Source organism: Dermacentor variabilis, chromosome 1 (genome assembly GCF_050947875.1).
Source record: "Dermacentor variabilis isolate Ectoservices chromosome 1, ASM5094787v1, whole genome shotgun sequence".
In the NCBI taxonomy this organism is placed as follows: Eukaryota; Metazoa; Arthropoda; class Arachnida; order Ixodida; family Ixodidae; genus Dermacentor; species Dermacentor variabilis.
The window spans coordinates 169148658-169169079 of record NC_134568.1 but is presented as its reverse complement, the minus strand read 5'-3'; the positions used below and the strand labels follow the sequence as shown (position 1 = coordinate 169169079).

The following is a 20422-nucleotide window of genomic DNA, read 5'->3' as shown; positions in this document are numbered from 1 at the left end:
GTCTTGAAAGCCAGCTATTCCAGTCACAATGTCCTCATCAGCGAGGTCGGCTACCGCTTGAACTTTGCTGTCAGCGTTAATGAAGTCATCAACAGTCACTTCGGACGGGATGGCGTCAGGAAAATTGGACAAGTCGCGAAACACGTCCTCCAAGCACTTATCGTCATCTAAAGCTTCCGGAAATTCATCTCCAGCCACTTCAAGGCCTGCCTTGCCGAAACAGTTGGCTACTGTGGCCTGCTTCACGTCTCCCCAAGCACCGGTAATAATCTGGATCGCGCCGAGCAGGTCAATCTTGAGATCGGTTCCCATGCGGAAGTTTACGAGGAGCCGTTGAAAAAGTCGCTTCCGATAGCCTACCTTGAATGCCTTTACGATACCCTGGTCGAAGGGCTGCAGTCTCGCTGTAGTGTTCGACGGGAGAAACTTCAGTTCGATGTGCTGCAGCTTGCAAGTCATTTGTTGGGCTCAACAGTTGTCCACCAGAAGGCAAACTCGGCGGCTTGACTTGGCCAACTCATTTACCCGCCGTGGTTGCTCAGTGGCTATGGTGTTGGGCTGCTGAGCACGAGGTCGCAGGATCGAATCCCGGCCACGGCGGCCGCATTTTGATGGGGGCGAAATGCGAAAACACCCGTGTGCTTAGATTTAGGCACACGTTAAAGAACCCCAGGTGGTCAAAATTTCCGGAGTCCTCCACTACGGCGTGCCTCATAATCAGAAAGTGGTTTTGGCACGTAAAACCCCAAATATTATTATTATGGCCAACTCAGCAACCCAAGCCTGCAGCCATTCAACAAAAAGTTGACGTGTCAACCAGGCCTTCCTATTACAGCCGTAGCGGACGGGAAGCTGTTTAGAGTTCTTGAAGCAGCACGGTGACTTGCTCTTTCCGATCACGAATGGCCGTAGCTTGCACGAGCCATCCATGTTGGCTGCAAGCAGCACCGACACATGCACTTTGCTCATTTTACCGCCGTGACATGAGGTTCCACGAAGAGCGAGTGTCTTATTCGGCAACATTCACCAAAAGAGACCAGTTTCGTCTGCATTGAAGATTTCTGCAGGTGAAAACTTCGCTGTGATCTTCGGCCACTCCTCAGAAAGCCACTGCTGCATCTCCTGGCTGCTGACAGCACCACTTTCGCCTAAAACGGCCTTTCCTACAATGCCGTGGCAGTTTTTAAACCGTTGCAGCCACCCAGTGCCACCGCAAAAGTTCTCTTCGCCAAGAGCCGTAGCAAACCATTTGGCCTTTTTGATTAACATCAGGCCATCCACAGGAATATTTTTCGCTCGGATTTCAAGAAACCATGCATAGAGTGCCTTCTCTACTTTGTCAAAAGCAGCAGGGCGCACACGACATGCTCCCGAGCGACTTTCCTCACCTGCTTTAAGCTTGATGTCCTGCTTGTTTTTTAACAACGTACTTAAAGTACACTTCAGAATGCCGAATGCGTCTGCCACGGAGGACTTTTCTCCGTTCTCGACACGCCTGATTACATCAAACTTTCTAGCAAAGTCCAGATTCTTCCTCTTTTTTATGCCCACGGATGCCATAGCTCACCAGATGACTGCAATCATACATGCTACACACGGCACGTTGAAACACAGGTACACACAAGAAAACGCGCGATGCGCAGATGGAGCAGTCTGAGCGAAGCCTGTTCATAGAATAAAGAACCAACATTTGAGCGATAGTCAGCGCAGCTGCGAAGGAACGACAAAGGGAAAAGAAAGAAGAGAGCGGGGAAAAAGATCGGTGGAATATGCCGTCAAAGGCGCTGTGGGTGCTATTGCCGCTTCGCTATGCTTCGTTTTTTGAGCCCTCTCTGGCAGCGACCGTGCCGACCCCTCATTCTCTCTTCCTTTCCCCAGGAAGCGTGGCTTAGAAACATCGCCGCATCTCCATGCCGCGCACTCTCTTCGTTGAGCTCTAATGGCCTTGCCCAATGCACGCGCCGGCGGTACAGGAGGAGTGAGAGAGCTCGTGCCGGTGGGGCGCAAGAATGGGGGAAAGGCTCTGCGTCTCCGTCGCTAGGCGACGGCCACACATGTGCAGAGGAGGAGCCTGCTGACTGACTACGGAAATGTTTTCCCCTGAGGACCAGACACGACTCTCTTTGGGAAAAGCGCACCTTCCAGGGGCGCGGTGTGGCGCGGCGTTCGATATATCGAATGTCCGACGAAAATGGAATTCGATATACTACGCAATTGCCCTATACTTTTACATAGTATTTTCAATGGGGGTAATCTGCGTGTTCGATATAGCCAATAATTCGAAATATGCGGGTTTGATATATCTGGGCTTGACGACTGTAACCCCCCCCCCCCCCCAGCTGTGTCTTACCAGTACTCAAGTACGGTGCAGAAACCTGGAGGCTTACGAAAAGGGTTCTACTTAAATTGAGGATGACGCAACAAGCTATGGAAAGAAGAATGATCGGTGTAACGTTAAGGGATAAGAGAAGATTGGGTGAGGGAACAAACGCGAGTTAATGACATCTTAGTTGAAATCAAGAAAAAGAAACGGGCATGGGCAGGACATGTAATGAGGAGGCAAGATAACCGATGGTCATTAAGGGTTACGGACTGGATTCCAAGGGAAGGGAAGCATAGCAGGGGGCAGCAGAAAGTTAGGTGGGCGGATGAGATTAAGAAGTTTGCAGGGACAACATGGCCACAATTAGTACATGACCTGGGTAGTTGGAGAAGTATGGGAGGAGCCTTTGCCCTGCAGTGGGCGTAACCAGGCTGATGATGATGATGATAATGATGATGAGGCGAAGCTTGCGGCGTACGTCGCTGAAATGCGCGATCGGTCCCTGCCAGTGAAGTGTGACATGGTCATGAAACAAGTCCAGATCTTCGCCTTTTAAGGAACTGCTCCGCCGTGTGTACGAGTGGCTGGCGGCAGAAGACCGCGAAATTACGCCAACCGGACATGTCAAAAGAGCCTCCCTGACGGCTGCATGTGGTTGGGTGCATTCGGCGTGGGCTGCTGTTCCACAACATGTTGTGGTGCGGTCATTTGCCAAATGTGAAATTTCGCGGGACGACGACGCGCTGTGGGACCGTAGCAACGATGATGATGGCAGCACTGGTGAAGACATGTCAGCTACTAATAAATTTTCGTTATCGAATGCGCCCTTGGGTATGCTCTACTTTTTTCTTTTTTCCTGTCACGCGATATGGAGGGTCGACTTACATTCGAGCTGACTTACAATCGTGTAAATACGGTAAGTGTTACTAATGCTTTTAGCAGCAGGAATATTCTTGCTAATGTACTTTTGTCTGCAGGCACGGTAGCAGGAATGATAACTGCCTCGGAAGGTCTTAAGTTGGCCATGACACATGCCGCGAGGTGACGTATTGTTTTCATAGCATGCTTTAGTTTAGCAGTGCAAGCAGAAGATGCTGTTATATCACTCAACACATTGAGTTGTCAGTATGTTTGCTTGCCAGAGATTTAGAAGCAACAGGAAGCAGCACTCGTTCCAGCTTTGGAGCGTTCGACCTGCGCTAGTTTGCTTTCAGACACTGTGCATATGCCTAAACTTCATTACAACTGGTTCAGTTCGTTTCAAAGTACAAGTGACTTTTCCCAAAAGAAAACCTTCACTAAATTTTGGAAACCTGTTGGAATAAACTCAACTTGGTCCGATTGGTTGTTATTCACTTCTCACGTTTCAATAGGCAGCAAGTGTGTTATACAGTCGAACACGGATATATCGAACCCACATATATCGAATTATTGTCTGTATCGAACTCGTAAATTATCCCCTTGAAAATTCTGTGTTAAAGTATAGCAATCCGTACGTTTATATCGAACAATATTGTTACCCGCCATTGGATATATAGAACGCCGCGCGATCTCGGCACTCGCTGCACCCGCGAGCTCCGCGCCTCCCACGAAATGCTCGGAAAATGTGAGAGCGAGAGGGAGGGAGGCTCGGACTGTACTCCCGCTGCGCACGCTCTCCGACTTGCGGAACTGCTTTCTTTTTTCTCTCTCTCTCAATGTCTCTCATCCTTCCCCCGCCTAACCATAGTGATCGGCTCGGAAAAGAGGAAAGAGGGCGCCGGCGGCCTCCTCCTTTTGCCTTTTTTTTTCTTGTTGCTTTTTCACGAGTTTTGCTCAGCCAACCACAGCTCGTGCTTTTCGTACGTCGCTGTGGCCCTCGGAGGTGACCGGTGACCATCGCGAGCGGTTTGTTGGCGGAGGCTGCGCACGTGAATTCTTGTGTTTTGTGCGCGTTCTTGTGTTTCGTGTTGATTATTGTTTTGCGTGCGTCTCACGACACGTGTGACTGGATCGTGGTGAGCTGACGCGGAAGCAATGGCCACAGCAAGCACAAGCAGCATCAAGAAGCGCAAGAACCTGGACTTTGCGACAAAGCTGAAAGCCATTCAGTGCGTTGAGGCGGGCGAGAAAAGTGCGACGGTGGCAGACGACTTCGGGATTCCTCGGAGCACTCTAAGCACCTTGTTAAAAAACAAGGCGGACATAAAGTCGAAAGCGGCGGAGCAACGAACGTCGGGAGCTTGTCGTGTGCGCGCTCCTGCCCACGAGAAAGTTGAAAAGACCCTCTATGCGTGGTTTTTAAGAGGTGCGGGCTAAAAACATTCCGGTGGATGGCCCAATGCTAATGGCTAAAGCTAAATGGTTTGCCGCTGCACTCGGTGATGACAACTTCACCGACAATACAGGGTGGCTGCAGAGGTTTAAGAACCGCCATAAGATAGTTGGCAAAACCATTTCTGGGGAAAGCGGAGCCGTCATCAGCCAGGATATCCAGCAGTGGATTTCGAACGAATGGCCGGAAATTTGCGCGAAGTTTTCACCCGCGGAAATCTTCAACGCCGACGAGACCGGGTTGTTTTGGCAGATGCTGCCAAGCAAGACGCTCGACGTCCGGGGCAGCACGTGTCACGGGGGCAAGATGAGCAAAGTCCGCGTGAGCGTTCTGCTCGCTGCAAACATGGACGGCTCTCAAAAGCTCCAGCCCTTTGTGATCGGCAAAGCAAGGGCACCGCGCTGCTTCAAAAACTGTAAGCAGCTCCCCGTTCGCTACGCCTTCAATAAGAAGGCGTGGATGACGCGTCAGCTGTTTATAGAATGGCTGCAAGCGTGGGACGCCGAACTGGGCAAGTCGGGGCGTCACGCTTGCCTTCTCGTCGATAATTGCTCGGCCCATCACACCACCTGCGAGCTCAAAAACATCGCGCTCAAGTTTCTGCCGGCAAACACGACAGCGAAGTTGCAGCCGCTCGACCAGGGCATCATTAAGTCGTTCAAAGTCGGCTACAGGAGGCGACTCATTGATAGGCTTTTGGTGAACCTCCGCATGGGCACCGAGCTTAAGGTTGACCTGCTGGGGGCCATTCAAATGATGACGGGCGCCTGGAGAGACGTGAAGCAGGATACCGTGGCCAACTGCTTCCGGAAGGCAGGCCTCGTGACGGCCAAACTTCCCGAAACCTGCGAAGACGGCGACAGCGACAACGAGTGCATGGACGACGCGTTTCGCGAGCTGTCATCCCTTTTCCCGGCTGCCGTTCCAGCCGAAGTGTCTGCTGACGATTTTGTGAACGTTGACAGCAATGTTCAGGCTGTTGCGAGCCTCGCTGACGAGGACATTGTAGCTGCAGTCGCAGGGACCCAGGCCGACAGCTCGAGTGGCGACGAAGATCGTCGGGACGAGGGGGCGGCTACACGCTCGTACTCCGCCGCTGAAGTGGCGGCCGCGTTCAGCTTGATTCGCCGTTTTTGCGGCGACATGGAAGGAACCGGGCTTTCGCACCTGAACAGCCTCGATAAGATCGAGGCTGGCGTCTTTAATTTCATTTGCAAGGCGAAGAAGCAGACCAACATAAGCGATTTTTTTTCACGCAAATAAAGCATTACGTTGCGTCGTGTGTGCGGAAATAGTTGTCATTCTTGAATGCGCCGATCGGTAGGTCATCGTCCGCCACAGGTAGTCTCTGGGCCTGTATTTTTTTATATCGAATTTTTAATATATCGAATTAATTCGTGATCCACTTCGAGTTCGATATATCCGTGTTCGACTGTATTCCTAAGCCTGAACCCCTATTTAGAACACTGCGTACTGCAAGCATGAACAAGCACCAGTCATCGGATGCAGATGACGTGATCACACGTATCAGGCAACTATAAAAAGAAAAGTGAGGCCCCGACTCACAATGGAGCTCTCATTTGTTTTTATCCCAAGATGCACTGACCATGTAACATTACAATTATTAGCCTCAGTGCAGAATATCAGTGTTTAGCTTCTGAAAGTGAGACAGACGTTAGTGCCTATATATTGTGAGATGCTATATGTGATATACTACAACACGAGTCACAGTGCAGAGTTGCCTATGAACATCGAAAACAGTAGAGTATCGTACCTGTACCAATGGAGCAACACCACAAACAAGTACTTGCACCTTTCAGGGGCCTGTTACGCCCAAATACCTACTTTTTAAAACTTCCAGCTTGATTGAAATCCTCTATAAAAAAATAATTTGATGCTGCTCACTTGGCAGGCCGTACATTGGCATGCACAGCACGATTTCCGTGGTTTCGTCGCTGAAATACTTGAGACCAATCAAAGTAAGGTAATTGGCAGCAAGAACCCCTTCAGCTTCAATGAAACACCTCGATTCGACACCATGAACAAGAAATGTGTGAGCGTAGCACCAAGTAAAAGAGCCACCATGAACCTGGATGTTGTAGCCATCTTTGCTTATTTGGAAAGTGTTGTCAGCACAAGTAATGGATTCTAGAGTTGCCAATTACAGATGAATCCGTCATGTAATAAGTGACGTGAATCGAATCATTTTGCAGCTAGCATTCTCACGACAGTAGATGACAGCACAAACAGAGCAGCCCTCACATGGGCAAGGGCAATAAAGCAAAGGCAACCGGGCCGAAAATCCCGATGACGATTTGGCTCATTGCCCTATCGTGAAGCGCTTCGCGCAAATCAAGGGAGCGCCGATGGAACGGGTGACGTTCAAGCCGACGCACGTGCACAATTCGCGAATAAACACAAAATGCTGAGTGGTAAAGGGGAGGAGTATGGGCTACTATGAAGGAGGGTGCTTTAACACGCAGGAATGGGGAGAGGGTGGGGGTTCACTAGGAGATGACGAAACTAAATGGTGGAGAACCTTGCCTTGAGGTGTGGCTTCACAGCAGCGCAGCACAGACTGCCGTGAAGCCATACATCAAGGCGAAATTTATTCAGTTACCTCACAGGCTCCCATAGGAGTATTGCGCGAGGGGAGGATAAAGGGAAACAGCAAAAAGAAATTCACACATATCCAGCACCCCAACATTAATGCTAAATGTTTTGAAATATTGGTGCAGATTATATGCGCAATAATATAGTATATAAAGCTGCTCACACCATAAAAAACAGCACAGCCACAATTATATGGAGCCCTAGGAATATAAAGCAACTTTTGAATAGAAGAAAATGTCAGCAGCCCCAGTAAAATGTTAACTGATTTCACAGGAACAGAAAAAGAAAATTCATCCAAATTGTCCTAATACTGATTTACAGTACAGACCAAAAAACAGTGAACTAATGCTTACTGTATCAACATGTCTTTGTTTAATGAAGAAATCCATCACCCTTGCTTCTAAGCTGCTCAGAAACTGCATTTCCTTCATTACGCGTAAATGATACTGGTTAGCAACCTGCTGGGCGAACTTGCATGAAACCTACAGAATGGTGAAACCCTTGAGACTTTCACTGCAGCATAAAAGTGGCAGATGTACCACATGCTTCTTTATCCATATCACAAGAAGCCAACAAACAGTGACACCAAGGACAACATAGGGGGGAAATCACTTGTGCTTAATAAATGAAATAAAGAAACGATAAATTAATGGAAATGAAAGTGGAGGAAAAAACAACTTGCCGCAGGTGGGGAACGATCCCACAACCTTCGCATTTCGCGTGCGATGCTCTACCAATTGAGCTACCGTGGCGCCATTTCCCCATCCACTTTCTTGGGTATTCATGTTTCCTAGTAGAACCCTGGGAGTGTTATCCAGCGCCACCACTCACACACCTTGGAACGTCCTTCTTGCCGCAGGCGCCACGAGAATGTGATCTTTTTTGGGCGAAGGCAACCGGTCAATAAACCCACACAAGCTACCTGAAGGCATCAATGTTTCCGGGTTCGAGACCCTCGTTATGTAATAAACGAGAAGAAAGGGAGGTAACCGAGAGGCCAGGTTTTTCCATTAAATTTTTCATTTCCATTAATTTATCGTTCATTTCATTTATTAAGCACAAGTATTTTCCCCTATGTTGTCCTTGGTGTGTTTTTGTTGGCTTCTTATGATATGACTAATAAAAGAATTGGGCCCCCGGTTAACCCCTTCTTCTCGTTTGTTACATAATGAGGGTCTCAAATCTGGCAACATTGATGCTTTCAGGTAGCATGTGTGGGTTTATTGACCGGTTGCCTTCACCCAAAAAAAGATCACTTTCTCATGACGCCTGCGGTAGAAAGCATGTTCTACATCCGCCACCAAGGTCTGTAAGTGGTGGCGCTGGATAACACTCCCAGGGTTCTACTAGGAAACATGAATACCCAAGAAAGTGGAAACGGTGCCGCGGTAGCTCAGTTGGTAGAGCATCACACGCGAAATGCGAAGGTTGTGGGATCGTTCCCCACCTGCAGCAAGTTGTTTTTTCCTCCACTTTCATTTCCATTAATTTATCATTTCTTTATCTCATTTATTAAGCACAAGTGATTTCCCCCATGTTGTCCTTGGTGTCAGTGTTTTTTAGGTTCTTGTGATATTACTAATAAACAAATCGGGCCCCTCAGTTAACCTCCTTTCTTCTCATTTACGCCTCTTTATCCAGATAGATGTACCTTTCACTACCATTTGCACCCTCCAATTATTTCATCACCAGTGCGATGTAGCAAGCAAGTTTGATGCAAGCACATCGGCAGCAGTTCTTTAGTATCATTATATTTGCCAGCAATGTGTCACACATTGCACACCTTGCACTGAATCAAAATTAAAACAAAATATCTGCTTGTGACTGCCACACAGGCATAACGCCAACAAATTTAATGTGCAACGAACTAAAACGAAACAGTGCAAAACATTCCCACAAGCTTAATGTCTTTCAATTTGGAGTGACTATTGTGGGCTTGCATACTCCGCTGCTGCTGCATGTCAACTGGACGCTAGCACCTCTCTCTCTTGCCTCATTGTGGCATTTTGGACTTGTCTGAATAAACTGGTGCATACAGCCAACTACCAGAGCAGCTTACTCATACTTAATAAACAACTATTTTCTAGAGATGCAATGCGGGCTCAGAAACATTTAGTTGCTGATAGCCGAGATGCCTACCTTCAAAGCCCCGGCTGTAGTCATAGCTGTCACCAGTATAGCTCTGCTGCTGAGGTGGTCGGTTGCCATTCATGTCGTACAGCTTCCGCTTCTCAGGGTCACTGAGCACAGCATAGGCATTTCCAATCGCCTTAAAGGCATCTCCAGCTCCAGGAGCCTTGTTTTTGTCGGGGTGCACCTGTAGTGCCAGCTTACGGTACTGCTTCTTGAGCAACTCATCATCTGCATCCCGATTCACACAGAGCACCTCGTAGTAGTCTTTGCACAACTTCGTTCTGCAAAAGTCAAACATCCAAGAACCTCAGGGAATAGGCCTGCAAACAGGAGAGTTTGATGCATCGCACCAGTTGAAGTTACTGCTACAAGAAGAAGAGCACTTCGAAATGAAAAGCGTACTAGCAGAACATGGCATGTTTAATGCTGGGGTATTATGTGCCAAAACCGCAATCTAATTATGAGGCACGTTGCAGTGAGGGACTCTAGATTATTTTGGCCACTTGAGGGTCTTTTAACGTGCACCTGTATCTAAGTACACAAGCGTTTCTGCATTTCACCCTTGCTAAAATGCAGCTGAAGCAGCTGGGATCAAACCCACGACCTCAGTAGTGCAACACCACAGCCAATGGGCTACTGTGGTGGGTCATTTTAGAATGATTTGATTAATGACCCATATGTGATGTTTTGTTGAAGCCAGCACGTTCCCTGGGTTGACTGAATTCAAGTGTTGCCAGATTCTATTTAAAAGTACCTTGGCAACAGCAGGACCATTAAAAAATACCACAAGAATGTGCAATGCTGTACAAAACAGAAAGCAGACTAAAAACTGACTAGAATATATAATTACTGATTTCAGCAATGAAGCTGAAAGAGGCACATTAAAAATTGACAAGCATAAACACTGCCATATGATGAGGCTGTAGCGTACATACAAATGTCAACCAATTTTCGAAAACCGAGGAGACAGCAAGAATATCCATAAATTTGATGTAAAAAAAGGGGGGGGGGCAATGTCAACTCTTGCTCACAAGCAAACACTTGACAGTTGCCGGCTGCTTGTTCACAGATACAAAAGCTGCCGTCAGTGAGCTTGACTTCAAGTACTGATCATCATTGACGAAAGCACCAACCTTTTCATGGTGGCTTGACGCCCGCCACCACACCAGCCAGAAATTAATTCTGGTTATGATCGTGCTACATTGCTAGGTTAATAATGTGCATTCTTTTATCGGAAGTTGGCAACCAAAATTATGGTTTGGTACTGAGTCAATAAACCATCTTTTCACAGCAGCTAAACAGCATGCTAAAGTCAGAGAAATCACCCGACTAATGACTAGCATAAGAGCAATAACTTGAATAGTGAAGAATTTGCTCCTGGCTACCATTTTTGTTATATGAAGCGTGCAGATCATGTCGCAAACATTTAGCAAAACACTCTACGGCTTCCGCAATTTCTATTAACCTTACACACGATTAGAGAGAGTAGGTGGCGGTGCTGCTGGGTTGCCCAAATTATTGAGCAGGTCGAAAAATCAGGTATTCAAAGGATCAGTCTGAGGGTAGTGATAAAGCACAAATTCCATGGCAGCAATAATGAACAGCACTAACACTTATCACTAAAGCGACAGACAAAAGACAACATATAAATCAGTATGCACATAACTGCATTTATAAACATACATGTCAACTGCAACCCTTCAGCTTATAGATGGCAAGAAGAGATGCAACGACAACATACTCTGCCATATCCTCCCGCTCCTTGCACTGACTGCAGCTTCTCTCGGTGCAGTTTCATTTGCAGCATAGCTGCAGCAATGAAATGGGCAGACTGGCACTAATGGCACAGCATTCCCACTACTGTAAACCTTAATATTCTCTCCAGACATCTAGACTAATCTGGGAACTACAGGAAACCAGAACATTCGTACCAAATCTCTAAATGTGATTCAATGAGTAAAGAACATGAAAGATTGCTAAATTAAACCTTGGTCAGAGCACAAGTTCTTGTATGCAACGGTAATTACCATTAGCTCATTATGACCCATGATAACACTGCCGGTACGATTTTCATCAAAATTTGCAAATAATGAAACAATAAAACAAGTATCACGTCTTCAAAAAACAGAGAAATATTTATTGGTGGTCAAGTTACAATGGTGTATTACATCTAGCACACTGGGTACATGGGGGTTTCAATGGCCAAGGCACTTATCAGTGCGCTCCTACCTCCTTGTACAAAATTTTTGAAAGCACCCTTTTTCAAGCCACAAAGTGGTTATGCATTTCTCACATCTCCATGATGCTCGGCCGTGACAAAATCAGCATCACAGCTGCTTCCCGATTTTTTTCGGAGTAGTGACCGCGACCATGTGCCACGAGCGTCTAAACACATACAAAGACACTCAGCAAGCATGGTGACGACACGCCAACATCGCGAGTGTGGCTAAGGTGTCCTCAATAATATTGCGATGAAACCATTTTGGCGGAATATTGTTGCAGACTTTGCTAACCTACAATAACTGCAGACGATGTTCACGGCGAAAGAATCAGTGTTGTCGTCGCCTTCCTCCTCATATGTATCTTGAGTTGGTTCGGCTATCACAATCACAATATCAATGTCCTCTTCTATGTTTTCTGCACTGCAGACTTTGCTAACCTACAATAACTGCAGACGATGTTCACGGCGAAAGAATCAGTGTTGTCGTCGCCTTCCTCCTCATATGTATCTTGAGATGGTTCGGCTATCACAATCACAATATCAATGTCCTCTTCTGTTTTCTGCACTCACAACTGCATCCAAAGCATCACGCAAGTGGCAAAATGGCGTGAGGAAACATAAGTGAAAAAGAAAGCGCCGAATTGCAACTGCTAACACACCAGTGTACTATATATATATTATTAATATATATAATAATATATTAATATATATATTAATGACTTACCTTCTTGTATAACATCTCATATTCATCTCTTTGCTGACGACTGCATAATATATAAAGCACACCAAACTTTAACTGTGTTTTGTTCTTTGAAATAAAGCCATAGATTCGACCGTTTGTTTCTAACACTCTTAACATATGTACTAAAGACCATAATAACATAATGTAAATACATAAAGCAGGTGAGCAGAAATAAATGAAAAGCGAGTACTCATCTTAATTCATTGTAAGTCCGTAGTTATGCTGGAATTCACGCGAAATTATCACCTATGGATGAAAAAGTAGATCCTACTTGGTGCTAACGTGCGTGTGTACCCCCTGGGTACAAGAAACGGAAATAGCTAAAAGCAAATATTCAGCTGTTCAAGAGGTAGGGATGCAAAACCAAGTGTACTAGTTCCATTACAGTGGGTGCTGATGGGTTAAGACACCAGTATACAGGTGTTCAGCACAAACACATTCTTTGCAATGTGGTAAGTATCAAAGAAGCTTTCTTGTAACCAATCCATATCCTATTATAATGAAATGAGCAGTGTACTGCCAGCAAAAGCCACACAGCTCCTCTCAGTGTCAGTCACACAGCTGAGTAAACAAAGCTATTTTTATTTGCCCCCACCCTGTGCGTACAGCTAAGCTGTTGGCACCACACTAAAACCTGCTTTGCACAAGCATAATCAAACATACAGTACACAATGAAGGCACCTTTTAAAGGGAAGTTAAAGGCAAACATAAAATTAAGTTAGAGCAGCAAATTGCAACTCTACCTATTATTATACTAACCAAAATTTTTAAACAGTCACTTGACACAGGTTCTAACCCTGCGAAATGGAAGACAGAAAAGGTGATTCCACTTCATAAAACAGGTAGTAGGCACTCTCCACTTGACTATCGTCCCATTTCGCTCATTGGTATCCCATGCAAACTTCTTGAGCATACCTTATTTTCTAATCTTGCAAAATTTCTCGAATCTAATTCCTTCTTCACACACTCGCACCATGGCTTTCGCAAAACTTATTCATGTGAAACACAGCAAATATTGTTTACACATAAGTTGCACGCCATTCTTGATCATTCTCCTCTTGCGGACTGTATATTTCTAGATTTTTTTTAAAGTGTTTGATAAAATGTGTCATAATCTACTAATGTATAAATTGCATATGCTTAATCTTGATCCCCAATTGCTTATTTGGCTTGAGTGTTTCCTGTCGAGTCGTTCTCAGTTCGTTTCTGCTAAGAGCATTGACTCTCCCTCTAACCTGGTTTCCTCGGGCGTGCCGCAAGGCTCTTTCCTTGGATCGCTGCTATTTCTAATTTATATTAATGACTTACCTTCTTGTATAACATCTCATATTCATCTCTTTGCTGACGACTGCGTAATATCTCAAGAAGTGACTACTAACCATGATACAGCCACTCTTCAATCTGATTTTGATGCTATCAGTGCATGGTGCAAAACATGGCGCATGGAATTAAACATAAGCAGATGTAAGTCAATGCGAGTATCCAGATGTAGTAACACTCCACCAGCCTATTACATCGACAACATCCCACTCTATTGCGTTTCATCCTATAAATACCTCGGTGTTCACGTCTCATCTGATCTCACTTGGAAGACACACCATTCCACACGTAATAAGCAACGCTAATACAGTAGATCATTAGGTTACCTCCGACGCAATTTTCACGTGCGCCACAGTCTCTCAAACTAAACTCTATAATGATGCTCTATAAAACAATTATCCGGCCTAAACTCGAATATGCCGCCTCAGTTTGGGATCCTAGTCAAAATGTAATTTATTCAGTTGAAATGGTGCAGAACCATTCCACACGATACATACTATCCAACTATAACAGGACAGCCAGCATCACCACAATGACGTCTAACTTACAGTTAGCACCCTTAGCATTGCGGCATAAACACTTGAGGCTCTCTCTCTTTCACAAGATATATCATCCCGCACTACAACACGAGCTTCTTTCGGCACCACATTACATATAATCTCGGCTTGATCACCAACACAGTTGGTATTGCATCTTGTAGATCCTCCTCCTTCTCGCACTCATTTCTCCCGCGCACAGCTGATGAGTGGATTCACCTTCCTGTAACCGTTGCCTCCATAAGTGATGCTAACAGTTTTAAAGAAACCTTACGCTAGATTTCGTTTTGAGTATTCTTGTTTTCTCTGTGTTTATAACTATGGTTAGAATGCTCTTCTCACAATTATGCACTCTGCTTATTAACGCCCCTTATGCACTTTGGTTTTTGTAATCCATGTACGTTGACATATGTAGTTTGAATAATTAGAAATAATATTTATTTACTTTGCTTATCCGCTAATATTGTATAATTAAACTAGTATATTTTCATTGTTTGCTGATTTTCGTTCAACTCATTCCCCACTCCCCTCTGTAATGCCATTGGCCCCTGAAGGTATCATAAATAAATAAACAAACAAACACCTGTATTTGTAGAAGAAGACAACTGTAACCAGAAGATTGAGCTTGCTTTTTCAACTACAACACCTACAACATAGTGATGTGTGAACTTCAATTTCCACATTTATCAAATTTGCAAAAGGAATCTACAGATCTACATTTATTTTTTAATGCAAAATAATGCTCAAAAGGAACCAATGTGACTTGACCACATGTTGCCAAGACACATGCTGCAAGTCTGCAAATCTACTTTTGGCAATATTTCCTTTGTGTCCCTTCAAATGTTACTAACCTAGCAAGCTTCTCCTTGACAGGAAGCCTTCCAGTATGTCAAGAGTGGGTGACCCACCTTCGAACTGCCTCCAGCTGCTCCTTGGTATAATCTATTGCTCGACGCTCTTCAGAACTGTCACGTCCCACAGGCCGAGCTCGATGCCGTGCCCCTGGTGAACCAGGCTGCCCCTGAGGAGACGCACTGCGCGAATTGTGGTGGTTGTTTCCTTGTGTGCTGCTATCGCAGCTTGTCGTGCCGTTTAGCTTTTGGAGCTGTTCTATGAGGTCTGTTACAGAGGGACACAGAGGGAAAAAAGGGGGAGGGGAAAACATTGTTTCAATCTGTTGCTAATCAGAGGAATGTAACAGGAGATATAACAGGAAAACTTGTTGCTTTATAATGACTTAGTTACTAAACTGCATGCATTTCACTTTAAACTTTCTGCAAGTCCCATATGCAGAATATTTCTGTCAAAGTATGTCTATGCACGCACACAGACTTTGCTCGGTTGGATTGATACAACCTTCAAAGCACCACGTGGGCTACAAAACCTGCCAAAGTGGAGGGCTTTCTATTAATTTCACCTGCCTGGAGTTTTTTAATGTGTGCCTAAAGCGCAGCACAACAGGGTTTTTCAATTCCACCCCGACTGAAATGCGCCCACCATAGCTGGGAATCTGATATGCAACCTTATGCGTAGCAGCAGAATGCCATAGCCACTGAGCCATCACAATGGGTGCAGACATTCTTCATGGACACTGCTTATAAGTAATAAGCCAACTCGTAATTCTAAAATGCCACATTAAATGATAAACACCGCCAGAATTGTAATTTTGCCTTTCATACTGGTATATGAATACACAAGCACAAAGCTGCAGTTGCTAAAATTTTGAAAGTATTGGTACTGGGAACACTAAGGCAGTTTCTCAATTCCGGATTATGAAGTAGCAGCACTATTCGCACTAACTGCTGAGAGCACAATTTTGCATTGAAAATCAAGGCACCTCATGTGTGTCAGCGAAATGTACCATATAGAGTTCACACTTTGTGCATGACATGATTTGACAGTGGCTAGATTAAAGGGACACTAAATCAGTGTATACTGATGAAATAGTCTTTAAAAACTCTCTTTTTCTTAATTTCGTCATAAGATATCAGATGCTTGAAGAGAAAGCGAAGGCCAAACTTCCATTTTTTAAAATTTCATGCAAATATGCTAACACTGGTGCAGCAGCGACATCACGGATTCCAAAGCATTTAGTCTTGTTTGAACTGTCTTGGCGCAGTGAAAATTCTCGAAACTTGCTAAGTTCAATCTTTGGCCCCTTTAGAATACAACAAAGTTCATAACTTTATCAATAAGAAGTTAACTAGGCCCAAGCAACTAACAAAATCCATGATGTCACAGTGTGCTGGTGTGGGAACTTCCAAGGCAGCGTCGCCAATTATCTTTTTTTTGTGTCTTTTCTGGCTTACCAAAGGTCTCCACATGGCAAGAGTGAATTTTCTGACATTGTAAAAGGATAACTTACTGATATGGCTGGACTTTATTAAACTGACAGGGTAACACTGAATTGTTTTAATAAAGCATGTGAGCATGCAGATCATAACGTGGAAGGAGGTGTCAAGAACGTAAAATAGCATACATGCACAATATTGTGTGCAGTATGCGAGTCTTGGAAGGCCAGCACAGTAGCATCAAAAAGCAGTACACATACACAGTACAAACAGGGTGTTTCACAGAACTAAATTTAGAAATAAAAATAAAAGGGGACTTGTAGGAATGCAACCAATGGCATAGTGTTCACTGTATGAGCTACACAGAATATCTTTCCACTAGCCATAGTTAATTCAGAAAAAAATAAATTGTAAGATTTAACATCCTGAAACTGCGCAAGGGGTTATGAAGGATGCTGTAATGGATAGTTGCAGATTAATTTTGACCACCTTGAGTTCTTTACTTGCATCTAAATCCAAGTATGCAGGTGTTTTTGCATCTCACCCCCATCAAAATGCGGCCACCATGGCCTGAAATAGAACCCGCGACCTTGTACTCAGCAGCTCATAGCAGCCACTGAGCCACCATGACAACTCTCCATTCAGGTCAATTATGCAAAGGTTAAAGCAAAGCTTTCTTTGCCTACCTTGCCAGGTTTGACATGGCTGCTGCTGAGTCAGATCGTATATTGGGAGAAATATTTGTTGATATATATAGATACGAATCTTAGTGCGCTGAATGCTAGTACCAGCAAACAGGATTATATAGCCCCTGTATGCAGACCCAACAAAGATGTATAATTGCACCTCTTTTCAAAGTAATAAAAAAATTCCCTACATAAAACCTGAACATATGTCAGCTGATAGGCATGTATAAAGCAGGCTAACCTCCTCATGGAAAAGTGCCTTATATTCAATTGATTCTTTGATTTAGCCAATTCATATGTGCCACTCAGTGTGCCCCTTCTTGGCCAATCCTCCAGAATGGATGTGTCACTGAAGCACAAGAGGTAGAGAATCCTTAAGTGTAGCAAGGCACGCATCGTACTTCTCTGTGAATACAACTCCCATCACTAATCTTCCCTCGACAATAATACATTTCCTTCACCCTCATGACATTGATGCACAGACTCACACTATGCATCCATCTGACTTGTTTTCATTTCAGCATAGTTTGAGAGCAGTGTTGTGCATAGTCACATAAAGCGTGAGATTAAAGTGGTGACCTTTATGGCGGATAAACAAACATTTTATGAGGTTGCACACTGCATAGGATGTAAGTAAACAGAACTGTACATATTGTCATCAGTTGTGTAGTATTTAATTCACACCGCTTGAATGAAGCTTCACTTCACATGGATTTCAACTTCTGTGTTGGATATACATAATCTTCTGAGTACTTGTAGTGCTTCATCGTATTTAAAGAGTTGTAGAGTAAGTTCAAAAACCACCCATTTAGCTTTTTCCATGTGCTTATCTTAATTATGGTCCTTTTTTTCCCAGCTCTGAAAAAAGCTATAATGGATATAGTGATGCCATTTGAGTTTTTATTAAGGCAGAATTTGTAAAAAGCCTCACTGAGTGAACTGGCCAGGACAAGGTGAGATTACGTTAAAAGGCGCATAAGTGTGGCAGCTGTTGTTGCAATGTACCCAGAAAAGCTGATGTAAGCACTGTCTCATGCATTGAACCACTGAGCCTAATTAATGGGTACATGCCCCAAAATATTAAATTAATTCTGGGGTTTTATGTGGCAAATTTGATTATAAGGCACATTGTAGTGGGGGACTCCAGATTAACTTTGACCACCAGGGGATCTTTTAAAGGGCCCCTCACCAGGTCTGGCCATTGTGAGCTGACAAGTGCAGAGCATACAATGCGCGATAACGATCGATCGTGTCTGCGAAGTGTTAGATCGCTATGAGCCGCAGAAAGGACTGAAATTTCAAACCGAACGTCATTTTTCCTTCTCCTAGCTGCCACTGCACTCAAAGCCAGAAGGTGACGTACACGTGCGCCTATGTACACGTGTTCGTGCTGTGACGTCACTCATGGCAACACGCGACTTTGAGAATTATTCAAGGCAACATCTGTTATTTGTGTTAATATATTGCTAGAATAGACGAATTAAAGCATAGCGAAATAACAAAACACACAAACCAAATGTCTGCGTGTTTTTGTTTTACTTTGCACCGCAGCAAGAGATGTACTTCGTCTGCTTGTCCCCACGTCGTGCAGTCGCACACGCAGACACCGAAACTGTCATTTTCTACCGTGTTCCGGTGCAGAATCATGTTCTGTGATCCACTTGAGTCTGCCTCAGTAGCAGAGACTTATACCACTAGTCAGGTGTCCTCCTGCACAGTGCGCAAGATCGTGTGCTGCGCGAAATGAGACCATTACAACAGCTTGTGTGCGACGCCGTCAGCGGAAGTGCGCTGCACCGCAAAAAAGTGAGGAGAAAAAAAAAAGTGAAGGCAGGGCCTGTGATGTATGCGTCCCGCAATCATCAAGGTCCGGTATGGCAGAACCCGGGGTAGGAATTTCGCTTGTGGAGCCTAGACAAGGCAAGTGCTGAAAGTGTCTCACTTGGCAGTGGAGAGCTCGCCTCCTGAAATCATGGGTTCGTGGCACTGAAATATTTCTATCTCGGCTATTAATGAGCAGATTTGAAAAATTTCTGTGGCAGAACACTTTCTAGAAGACACGTAACAATTTCCAGCATATAACCAAAGTTTGCTGTGTGGCCTAGTGAGGGGTCCTTTAATGTACCCCCAATGCACGGGACACAGGCGTGTTTTGCATTAGACCCCCCTCAAAATGCGGGCGCCGCAGCCAGGTTTGTGTGTGTTTTTTAACTTGCGGCAAAAAATATGTCTTTTAGCAAGCACCAACTAGGCCAACAAGCAGTTATGTTGCACTGCTCAGCTCTGGCCCGGATGACCAGCGCCAGCTAGTGAACCGGGCGCAACGGAAGCCAAGGCAACAGGAGCCTTGGACTAAGGGGCCCTCCTGCTGGGACAAGAGTCACTTCAATCACTTTAAATAAATTTTATTACTACTACTTCACTCCTGCCATCAGTAGCATGCAGTTCATGGGCAGGATGTGTCCAATGATACAAATATAATTACTATTGTGTTACGGTATAAGGCTGGGCCTAACACAGATCAGTCTCATATTTTTCTGGATTTTAAAACTAAGGCATTAAGAAGTATAGCATGCACTCAAATCCACCCAAACACCTCTCCTTTATTTATAAATACTCCAACCGTGAGTTGAGGTTTTAGCAGAGTGTAATTACATTTGTTGGGTTTTGCAAATTGGCAAACAACTAACAATAAAAGAAATACACAGAAAGGAAGTATATAATTTGGCAATGTAAACACAATGATGTACCAGAACCAAGCACAAGAGCATATAAGCTTAGCGTGACATGCGAGAAGTCACTGATATAGGTGTACAGCAAGAAGGTTTAAGGATGCTTGTGAAATGACTTCATCAGTAAGTTTATTCCATTCAGTTATTGTCCTAGGAAAAAATGAATACTTAAAAGTGTTATTTCAAGTGGAAAAAGGAGTTATGGTCAAGGCATGTCTCTGCCTTGTGGCACATCCTGCAGAAAAGAAAGTATCCTCGCTATGTCTACCTTTTCATAACCTTTAAATAACTGAAACAAACATTTCAAATGCGCATATTTTGTGCATACTCTTTCAATAAATGGAATGTTTTTACTCTTCTTTTCACAAAGCGGTCTCTTGAAACTGGTTTAGTTTTTCAAAAGTGCATCAAACAAAAACAAATCACACATCCTACTAATGCAAATTAAAATTAGCTTCTGCAATTAAATGTAATGAGACTTTTATCAAAAAGATAGTCTAATGTGTGCTTT

The 20422-nt window shown here is 44.5% G+C and overlaps 1 protein-coding gene across 1 annotated transcript in view; it reads right to left on the bottom strand.

The window, feature by feature from the left end:
* LOC142587916 (dnaJ homolog subfamily B member 14) overlaps window positions 1-20422 on the bottom strand; it is a 108614-nt gene that overhangs the window by 83762 nt on the left and 4430 nt on the right. The window contains exons 2-3 of the mRNA XM_075699289.1: window positions 15111-15321; window positions 9390-9664 (exon numbers count right to left, since the gene is read on the bottom strand). Coding sequence (XP_075555404.1) covers window positions 9390-9664; window positions 15111-15321 — 486 coding nt within the window. The remainder of the gene's footprint in view (window positions 1-9389; window positions 9665-15110; window positions 15322-20422) is intronic.